Genomic DNA, 10,665 nt, shown 5'->3' on the forward strand with positions numbered 1-10,665 from the left:
TGTGCTTAGAAAAAATTATGTCAGCATCTTACATTGCTGATCCTATTAATTAATCCCTTGAAGAATGGCCCCTCGCCCACAAACATATAATGTAATGCCAGCTTAATCTTACCTAAAAAAATTTACAATGCAATAAGATTACTAGTCTGACTCTGCTGTTACAGCACTGCTTAATCCTGCATTTCGGTGCTTTAACAACCTCCTACAATACTGTACAGAGTTTATCAGAGCAGCTGCTGAGACAAGAAGGACTTATGTTTTAAATAATATAATTCCACTGTCTTTTGTGCTTTTTACGTATAATGTTTATACAGTGACTTTCATCCTGAATGATCTCAAAGCCTATTGCCTGCTCCTGTTTCCATTGAAGTCTTCCTTTCAGGTTTCATATCAGAGTAGGATTAGAAACAGCTATATATAAATATATATATGGGGGGGTTATAGCAGGAAAATTTGTTGGGACCAGAGCTCATCCATCCCTCCCATTCCCCAAAAGCAGCTGGGAGGGGCACCACCAAATCAGCCCCCTCCTACCAAAAACTTGTAAAGGACCCCATGTGGGACCTTGCCTAAAGAACTTGCAAAGGGTGCAAACTTGACCTATGAAAGTATCATCTCTCCATCCCTGCAAGAACTTTGGCTTCATCCCCAGGCTGTCCTCTCACCAGCACAGCCCCACTCCAACATTATCCACCCACAGCCACCCATTTTCCAGTCTTTGCCAGTTATAGACATATTAAGCTTCCCGTGGAATAGGAGAAGAAAGCTCTGCTCCCTCCCTGTAATTATCAAATCAGCGCAAAAATAAGGAAGAATTGAGAATCCTCATTATAGCACATCATAAAACACGGTGAGGTCTCGTGCTCTCTGTCTGTTATTGGCACAGTCTGCCAACAAAACTTTACAAAGAGCACAGGAATTCATGTTTGCAGAGATATTAAAGTCATAAAAGGGGAAATTTGTATTTTATTTTCCCACAGTCTAAATGAAGGTGAACCAAGCAAATTTGGCAAAGAGTGCTAGTCAGATGTCATTTCCCACAGCAGTGTGGTATTTTCCTCTGGGAATAAAACATTTTCCTTCAACTACTGTTTATAACTCTTATCAGTTCAACAGCAATAGAGCCATCAAGTCCAATATCTTGTGGAAAAAAGTCAAGGTCAACAAGTACTTGCATTTTCGTTTATCTTTAGCTGCAATTGCTACTGACATTCAATTGGGTAATAAACATGAGGACTGTCAAATGCTCTCAGCAAACAGGTGATCCAAAAGCTATCAGAGAGAAAGAGGCTACTGCCAGGTAATCAAACAATTCTGTTGCAACAATTATGATTTGAGTGCATTCATTTACAGAAGCAATCACCTGTCAAATTTGAATGAATAGCATCAAACCATTCCCACCATCGGGGTAATAAGGGCAAGAAAATACAAGTTATGTCTACTTTCTTCCCAACAAAAGCATGCCAGCATTAGCAAGAGCCTTAAAAAAAAGGGTAAACAAAAATATCCAGCATCTTATTTCCTGAACTGAATCATAAAAAATTATTTTAACATAAAAACTAGAGGACATCTGTCCAAGAAACTGGATCTTGTGGTGGTGTCTCACGAACAATAACAGGTGTTTAGGAAAACACTACAGAAAGTGGGGGCACACAGAGGCAGCTGTGCCACCCCTCTGACAATCAGCACTTGGGCAGCTTCCTGAGCCAGCGGTTGCATCTGGACCAGGGTTTTTAATAGCTACAAAAGAACGTATTTTTCCATGAACTGGTCTAATCTCTTTTTGTCCCCTGCTGACCTCCTCAGAATGCTGTTCTGTAGCAATGAATTTAACCCAACACATAAAACATTTTTATTTGTTTTAAACCTAAACACTCTGGAACAGCTCCTGTGCCATGAACACCCAACCCTTAGTTCCTGCACTATGGGACAAGCACCACTTTTCTCCATACACAACTAATTTTAAAGACTTCTCCTCCAGCCTTAGTCATCTTTCCCCTCCCAGCCTTTCATGTGAGAGATAGGAAAATGGTCTGTGCCAAGCACCCTGATGGCACACCCTGTTGCATCACTCATCCAGAAACACAGCATGTTTATGAGTTTATCACTCTTTGTGATAAAATGTCTCTCAAAACAAACATCTCAAGATCACAACTTTTGTTTTTTTAACCTCCGATTTAAAGAGGTCAATGACACACACCTTAAAATCTCACTCTGCCTACATCAGATTGCAAAAGACTCAGCTGAAGACCTGGAGAGGCAAATAGGATAGAACCCTTAAGATGGGCCTTCTAAGATGGCCTTCAATATGGGCCATATGGGAAGCTCATTAGCTCCAACGAGCCACCACAACTTAAGTGAAAACACCCAGGATGTGTAGGATAAAAACCACCATATCTGAATAAAGCAACCAAAAACAAAAAAAAATTAAACCAGCCATCTTGAAAACACCCAACTCCGATACTGTTGAAAGGGGCATCTTGGACACTAAAAACTTCAAACCTATTTCTACAACTTCTTACAAAACCAAATCTCCCTCTGCCCCATCCAAGCAAGAAAGCAAGGTGTCCTTCAGTGCTACACCAGAGTTTTTAGCTAACAGCCCAAGATGTGATTGAGCAATATGATGATTTTCCACCACTGTTCCCTGTTTGGTATATTCAAGATCCTGCCCTCATTAAGACACCTGGTTCTGTGCAGACACACTTTGGGGGCTGCAAAAGCCAATGGATGCTTAGTTCAGGGTCAGGGCCATGTTCTTATATACACATCTATGTATACATGGGCTTGTGCACAGCCACACAGATGTTTAACGGGTCGACATTTCTGAGTTTAGAAAAACTTGCCAAGAAAACAGAAAAAAAAAAATGGACTTCAGCACATGGATTTTGCTGCTTGATTACAGATGGGCCGAGAAGTCAGGAATATTTGTATTTCCATAGCCACTTTAAAGGTAAACAGTTTCCAAAGTCTTTTGCCCTCCTTCTGCTCTGCCAATGATGGCAATAGGCTCAGCCTGAAGGAAGTGCCTCCTGACATGGTCGTCTCTCTGCTCACCTCCCAGCTGGAAGCTTTTCCTGAGCAAAGGCTGGAAGTCGCATTAAACCGTGCTGAAATGGTTGTGCTGGTTTTGAACCGCTTATTATCTCTGGGGGCTGACCTGAAAAACAAGTTGCTGCTTACAGAAATTCAGGTTTCCCCTGAAAGGCAAATGGAAGGAAAGAAGGTTTTTTACAAGGAAGAGAGTTCATTTACGATGATGTTACCCACAGTTTAGGGAAAACTAGCAACATTTATAAGTATTTAAGTTAGCTTTGCCAGAGCGAAAAGAAAAACGCCTGTTAATAACAGACATTTAAGCTAATGTGAATGATTGAAATAAATCCTGACACTGGGAAAAGATTAATGCTCAAATCATGACAGACACCTGCTTCCAAGCAAGAACTTGCTCCCATGCACCATTCTGGAAGCACAACTCTGCTTAGTTGAGGCACGCAGACTTAACACTGCCGAAATCTAAGTTTAACAGCTGAATCAGGCTGATGAGACCAAATAAAAACCAACCAACTAAAAAAAAAAAACAAAACAAAACAACAAAAAAAAAAAAAAACAAAAAAGCACCCCCCCCCCCAAAAAAAAAAAAAAACCCAAACCAAAAAACAAAAACCTAAACTAGAAGGAAGAAAAAACCAGTTTCACACCCCCTGGCTTTAGAACAGAATGATAAATTGACATCATGTTATGAGCATAATCCTCAACCACTCAATCACTGTTAAAAAATAAAACGTGATTCTGGGGAGATAAAAATAATTAATGCTGGTGCTGCTGAAGAATACGCACCTACACGAAGAGTTTCAGATAAATATGGGTCTGGCTTAAATCTCGTATCTCACGTCAAAGGAAGAGGGCACAGGTGCTCAGCTGATTTAAAGCAAACGGAGCGCTGCCTGCATGATGGAAAAGCAGGAAAAGAAAAGGGGATGGCGGAGCCTCAGCAAGAAAACTGATACTGCTCCGTTTCCAAACAAGCCTATTACGCTTAATTCAGGATTCACAATACATAAAGCACCAGAAAAAACACAGGGAGCAGCCCCTGTTGACTAATGCCCTGTCTTTTCTAATCGAGGGTCACATCCAGTCTAACCGATCGCATGATAATGGCATCAGAAAAGGTCAATCAAAGACAAGCCGAAGCTTCCACTGCCTGGCTGACCTTCGGAGCTTGTGACAAATTGCTATCAGTCAATGTCAACTAATGACAGCGGCTCTTTGGCTAATCAATTGTTCTAAAAATGATCAAGAAAACTACTCGTAGGACAGCTCATTTTCACATCAATGCCTGTGAAGTATGAAAAGCTCATTTTTTTTTGAGTTTTTAATAAGCTCATAAGTAAAGCAGTTACTTGGTAACAGGGGTCACCTTAGTGAAAAGACAGAACCTTTGTCTGCCTTTTACATATTCTTTTATTACCATATTATAGTAAAAATATGCCATGCCATTACTATGCCAGAGGGCTACATAATAAAGTAGGTAATACTTCATACTTTTTTTTTTTTTTTTTTGAGATAAATACTTCTGTGGTTTAGGGGGCCTCTGTTTGGATGTAAATAATTGTCAATATAGTCTCCATGTATTTAAATGTAAAGCAATCACCACTGGCACACAGGTGACATGCCCGCTCATTACTCACCCAAATTTCACGTGACAGAGCTGGTAGCGAAAACCACGCTGCAAAATCCAGTGGTGCTGCCGGGAAGTGAAGGTCTAACAGCAGCTATTTTGTTCTTAAACCCACCCACCCCATGCGAGCACAACTTATTCCAACTATTTCCGACAGAATCCACATTTGGTAGGAAAACCGCATGCTCCGAAACCCTCTAAGCCCTGCGAAAGCAAACAGACATTTCCGCCCTGGAAGGATTCTGCATGTAAAAGCCAACGTGGAAATGCACACAAGCTTGAGTAGTGGGAGATCTAGCATGGTCCTCCTTGTATAGCAAAGGAGCGACTGCAGATTTGTCCATCTCTTCCTCCTACCAGCCTTTCCCGGCATCATTTTCAGCTACATCCCAAAGCTTCACAGCCAGGCCACGCTCAAATCTGCATTCATGCATTAAATATTACCAAAACAACAAATCCGCACTGGTCTAAGGCTTGAGAAGTGCAAGCACAATTGTGCTTTGCTTTTCCATAAGAAGAACGTCCAGCAAAGGACATTGCAGGGCATGACATCACAAGAAGCCATTTGAGAAGACGCTGCGTTGAGAAGGAAAGAAGAGCCATCGTTCAAGCATGGCACTGCTTTTCACTTGGGTTTACCTCCTTACTTGGGTGACTCCCACCCATGACACCTGTACTGCCAGAATGGATTTACCCGGAGGAAAATACCCCTCGCCAAACCAATCGCCCCCAAAGCAATTCCCCACATCACCACAGGGAAGGAGGGGGGCGGGGGGGGGGGGCCTGGTGGTGAAGCGCTAAACAAGAAACATTAAAACTTTTGTTTTCATCAGAGAAACTGCCAAGTGACAGCAGTTTCAGGTTACACCCTAAACCTGCCTTGCTATGGTAGTTTTTCAAATTAAAATATCTTCTGTGGCCTTAGCCACTCTCAAGCCGTCCATAGGCAAGAAAGAAAGGAGGCAGGGCGACACTTAAGCTCAGCCATAATTGGAAGTATGTGAAAAATGAAGTGTCAGTTCGGTCAATAAAGGGCAAAGGTGAAGGGGAACTGCAGCCCAAACTCGGTGCGAAATGTGCTCATTAAGACACCCAATCCTAGGGCTCCTGCCCACCTATCCCATTAGTCATCGGCCATCTGACCGCTTCAAATGCCTCCCCGCTCTTATTACTTTTCTTCTCCCATGTTAAAAAAAAAAGAAAAAAAAAAGGCGAGCTGGTATATAAATCCTTGCTCAGTCATCTGGAACATAATGTGGCCCTTCTCTCCCCCTCTTCCCGGCTCTGCCGCCTGCCTTTGCAGCCTCCAAACAATCGCCTGGAGATTCCCAGCAATAATAAACCCGATTGCCTTTTTGCCTATAGGTTGCTCAAACTCCTACAAAACCTTGAAAAAATATAAACCATTGCAGCCATTGATATATTTTCATAGAGAAATATCGCTGCTTTCTACTCCTGGCTTGAAGGAGCAACAATTATTTGGAGGTTAAAAAAATGTTTTGAATTCAGGCTGAGGCTTGGGAAAAAAAAAAAAAAAGAGAGAAAGAAACAATATGCACAAATAAGGTGACACTGATGGATTATTTTTCTTTTTCTTTTGAGCTATATAGGAGAGCTAAACATGGGAAATAAAGAACTCCACTCTGGATTAAAGTGACTGTACCAGGGCTTTGTTCAGCATCTTCCTGGCCTCACTATTTGAAAAACAAACAAAATAGAGCTCTCAATATCCCAAACAAGAATCTTTTGAAGTTACAAGACACAGTAAGATAAAATAGTGCTGCCATGAGCTCAGCATCACCTCCCTGTACATAAGAATTTCTTATCTTCTTTTAAGTAGAATTTAGTAAATTATTTCTCCACTTCGTAAATGTGGAGACAGACCTCCAAAGGCCTTTCCCGTTAAGTTCAGAGCAACGGGAAAACTTTTTCATAATATTATTCTGCATTCCTGTACTACAACTATCCCCTATGATGACACAATACCAGGCCTTTAGAAGAGGTTGTGTCAACGTACTATGCAATAACATATCCTGCTGTTCAGTGGCACGAGACCTCAGAACAGCTCCCTAGCAGTTAAATATGGATTTCTGCAATAGATCGAAGCAGCTGGGAGTTATTACTATTTACTAAGTAAATAAATTTACACGTTAAAAAAGACTTTAAAATATTTACAGGAAAGACCGTCTCTCCTGATTTCAAAGGCAATCATTCGATGGGTGTTGTACACTGGGACATAAATAGGTTAAAAATACACTTTGCAGGACTTGTAGCGATGAATAAGGTAAAGAAGAAAAATCTCCAAAAAGTCCAAAAATAGACCTTAACATAGTCTGGGTTAAGGACTAAGGAGAAAAGTCTTGCTAAAGGCTTAAGATCTCCAGTCTGTGTGCCTCTCTGAAAATGCAAAGCTTACATTTACATCCTTGTGATACTTGCAGCCAGGCTGTAAACCTGGCCCAGAAGGGGCTTTTACCTACCCCAACAAGGGAAGTAGGTTGTGAGAACAACCAAAAACCAGACAGTTTTAGAGGGGTTTTATTTCTGGCGATCAGATTTGCTTTTTTTTTTTTTTAAATGGCAAACGTGATCTTGACAGATGGAATCAAAAGGAACTTTTACAAACTCCTAAAAATAGGGAAGCCCATAATATACTGAATATATGTCACGCAACACATGCATCTCGAGTTAACTCCTATGCTTGCAAGCACGAGCGTGTGGGTCCCCAGCCTTTTGCTGCCACCCCTCCGCAGCACCTGGCTGCTATGGCAGTGCCATGCTGGCTCCTTCTGCTGCCAAGAAAAGCATACAGCAGTGGTGAACACAGGGGTTTAACCACAGTGTTGCACTCCCAACATCAGGCCACAGAAGAAAAGCCACCAAATCACAGCATTTGGAAATTAAATGCAGTTGAGGAGAAGCAGTATATTTGCTATCTTTTTGTTCTCTTCTGTTTCAGTCCTTCAGGGTCATATTCTTTGACTCCTTCCCCACCGGGAAATGCTAAAATCACATTTTGGTTTTTTTTTTTACAGAAGGTGTACATGCAGGCATGAGTATGCTAAAAAAAAATGAGCTTCCCTGATAATCTCAACCTTCAGAGCATTTCATGTAAACAAGACATAAAGCAAGGCTCAGCAAGACCACCACTACCCTTATGACATTCCTGTTCCTCAAAAACAACACCATTTCCATAGGTGGCAAGTGGCCGGAAGGCAAGTCTTGGTAACAAAGATCCCCAGGACAGGATCTCTTTTCCAAAATTCCTTTCCCAAACTTGACCTGAAAGCTCCAGTTACCAAATTCCCACTTTTTTCACTCTTCTCCAAAGTTTTAATGCAATGAGCCTTCTTCACAAAACACTCCATCAAGCACTGGCAGCAATTCCAGCCTCAATAAACCACTGGGATTTGGGTAACAGTTTCAGAACTGACTAAAGCATCACTGACAAGTCCTTCTGTGGATATTTAATAGGAATCAGGCTAGAAATTCACTTTAGAAAACCCTTCCTGACTGGGGCTGCAGCATGCACCTTGCTAGGAAGGGACCAGGATGGCAGTAAGATATCAGATGTGACAAGCACTCCAGACTACTAAAATGCCACATTTAGGAGAAAATGAAGTCTGAAAATCTTTATAAGTACACCAGGAACTAAGCTCAATTTCCAACACAGTGCAGGAGCATTCTGGCAAGCCTCCCCACAGATGTTTTGTCCACGCACATATCCACATAAACACACGCACATCCGTCTAATAAAAGAACAGCCCTAACCAAATACAAAAACCCTCTCAAAACACCACATTTTAGTTCAAAGCTTATTCTTGAAGCAGCTTTTTCAGCCTTAAAAAAAGCCCCATGGATTTAAAGTTTGCTCCGAAAGCAAGGGACTCTAATGAACAAGTTGACACCACTTCAACTATAGCATTGTGAACAGCACCACTAGAATATATATGTATACATACTTGAAAGAAAAAAGGCCCCCTGAATTTATGTTGCATATCATTTTCCAGTAAAAGTCAGAGGTCAGAAGGTTACCAGTTTCTGCCTCAGCTCTGCAACAGTTTACTATTCCAGGCCCCATTTTTACTAGGCTACACTTGCGATGAAGTCAGCAACTTTTCTTTAAACAATAACGAGTCTCAAATACTTAAAATTCTATAAAGAGATGTTATTCACCATGTACGTTAAGTCCATGCATATAAAAAATTAAAATATACTGGTTTAGTTTAAAAACTAATCTTGTTAAATGCAGACTTTGCAATGCTAATCAGTACTGTTCAACCTTTTTTTGGAAACACAATTCCTTTGTTGTCTAACAGCACTTGAATGAAACATGATCATAAAACCAGATTTAAAAGTATATACCTATTGTAAGTTCAGAGTCAACTTCAATAAAGCACTCTCTTTTATATTCAGATTAAGGATCCTTTTTAAATTTTAATTGCATTAAATTAACACTAAATCCACTGTAGTTGGTCTCTTCAGAAAAAATATGCTTTCAGCTTCTCAGAAAAAAAAATCCAGAGATTCAGCTTTTTAGACTTCAGAGTTTCTGAGACAGCACTGATTATCTGTACAATGTCCCACTTCCATTGCACCAAGCTCATTTCATACTCGCCCTGCTAAATCAGCTACTCTGGCCTGGCACTCAAACAGAACATTTTTGCATTCAAGTAAATTGGAACCGAGTATAAAAAAGTAAGTGAAAGCACAGCTCAGGATTTTGTAAAACGGGCCAGCTAACATCTCTTTTTTTATATGCAATCAAGTTTCGATGGCATCTTTGAAATATTAGCATGCATTTCTGCAATCTTAATTACATTTCGTTTTGAAGATTTCATCTTTTAACCCATTTGAATGAAGAAAAACCCCAAACTTCTCATTTCTTATTTTTATTAAGCACACTGCAAATTTGGTACATATGTTGCTCTAACATGTGCCTGCTGGCAGGGTCAAAGAAATAAAGATGCCAATCCCTTTACTAGGAGGAGATGGAGGAAAAATGTCAAAAAAAGGATGATAGACCTTTCACAGCGCAAACCCTCTAGCACCCTAGCATATTTCCACACCAGAAAGAGAGTAACTGTTCCCTGAGCACGTTGGTGACCATTTGCCAGCTAGGAAAGTGTGAGGGCTCTGTTCCTACCTTGCTCACTGCTGTTGTCCCCACTGTGTGATGTGTGTCCTCCGCTGGAGGGTCCGGGGGTTCCCCCAGAGCGCGTTGATGCTGTGTCATCGTGGTCTCTGTTCCAGGAGGGCTATGGGGCCGAAAAAATTAAAAGGTTAAAATATGAGATGGGGAAGAAATGCCCAGATCACCAGAAAATGCACTCCCAGAAGAGTGGTACCCATGCTCAAACCCGTGGGAAAAGGCTGGCAAATACATCTCCCGAATCATTCCTTCTTTCCAGGTAGCTGTATTGCTGCTCCCCAGCAAAAATAATACACTCTAGAATATGTTTACTATCTAAATAATCCCAAGCTTTATTACCACAGAAAACAGAAACATTCCCGGCCAGGCAGGGGGAGCAGGAGGAGAGCCAGAGAGTGAATCACTGGCACTGGGCTCCAGCTATATTTTTAGCATCCGCAAACCCTCCGGCACAACAGGCTGCGAACTCCGCAAAGGCAAAATGAGAGCGGTGGTCGAGAGCAGCATCGTTTATATGGGCCTCCCATTCCTCCTACGAGGCCAACATGGAAGAGCTTAAAGACTTTGCTGGCAATTAGGCCTGGGTCCATAATAGCCGGGATGTGTCAGCTGTTTGCCGGATGGTATATGGCAAATGGACCAGGCATGGGGACAAAAAAGAAATGAGAATAACAATGGCTTCACATAGGCTGTGTACACTCAGCCCCATGCAGAGCCTCCTTGTACTATTGAACAGAAAACAGATGTTGCTTCTTATCACTGGGTGCATTTGAAAGTAACATTCAGATAGGAAAAATTGGCTGTAAATTAAATTCTTAGGGAAAACAAACGT

General features: G+C 41.4%; 1 protein-coding gene across 5 annotated transcripts in view; it reads right to left on the minus strand.

Moving 5' to 3' along the window:
- MEIS1 (Meis homeobox 1) overlaps positions 1-10,665 on the minus strand; it is a 108,197-nt gene that overhangs the window by 71,129 nt on the left and 26,403 nt on the right. For all 5 annotated transcript variants that reach the window (XM_069009067.1, XM_069009066.1, XM_069009065.1 and 2 more), the window contains exon 7: positions 9,828-9,939. In XM_069009067.1, the coding sequence (XP_068865168.1) occupies positions 9,828-9,939 (112 nt within the window). The remainder of the gene's footprint in view (positions 1-9,827; positions 9,940-10,665) is intronic.

This window comes from Aphelocoma coerulescens, chromosome 3, assembly GCF_041296385.1.
Source record: "Aphelocoma coerulescens isolate FSJ_1873_10779 chromosome 3, UR_Acoe_1.0, whole genome shotgun sequence".
NCBI classification, from domain to species: domain Eukaryota; kingdom Metazoa; phylum Chordata; class Aves; order Passeriformes; family Corvidae; genus Aphelocoma; species Aphelocoma coerulescens.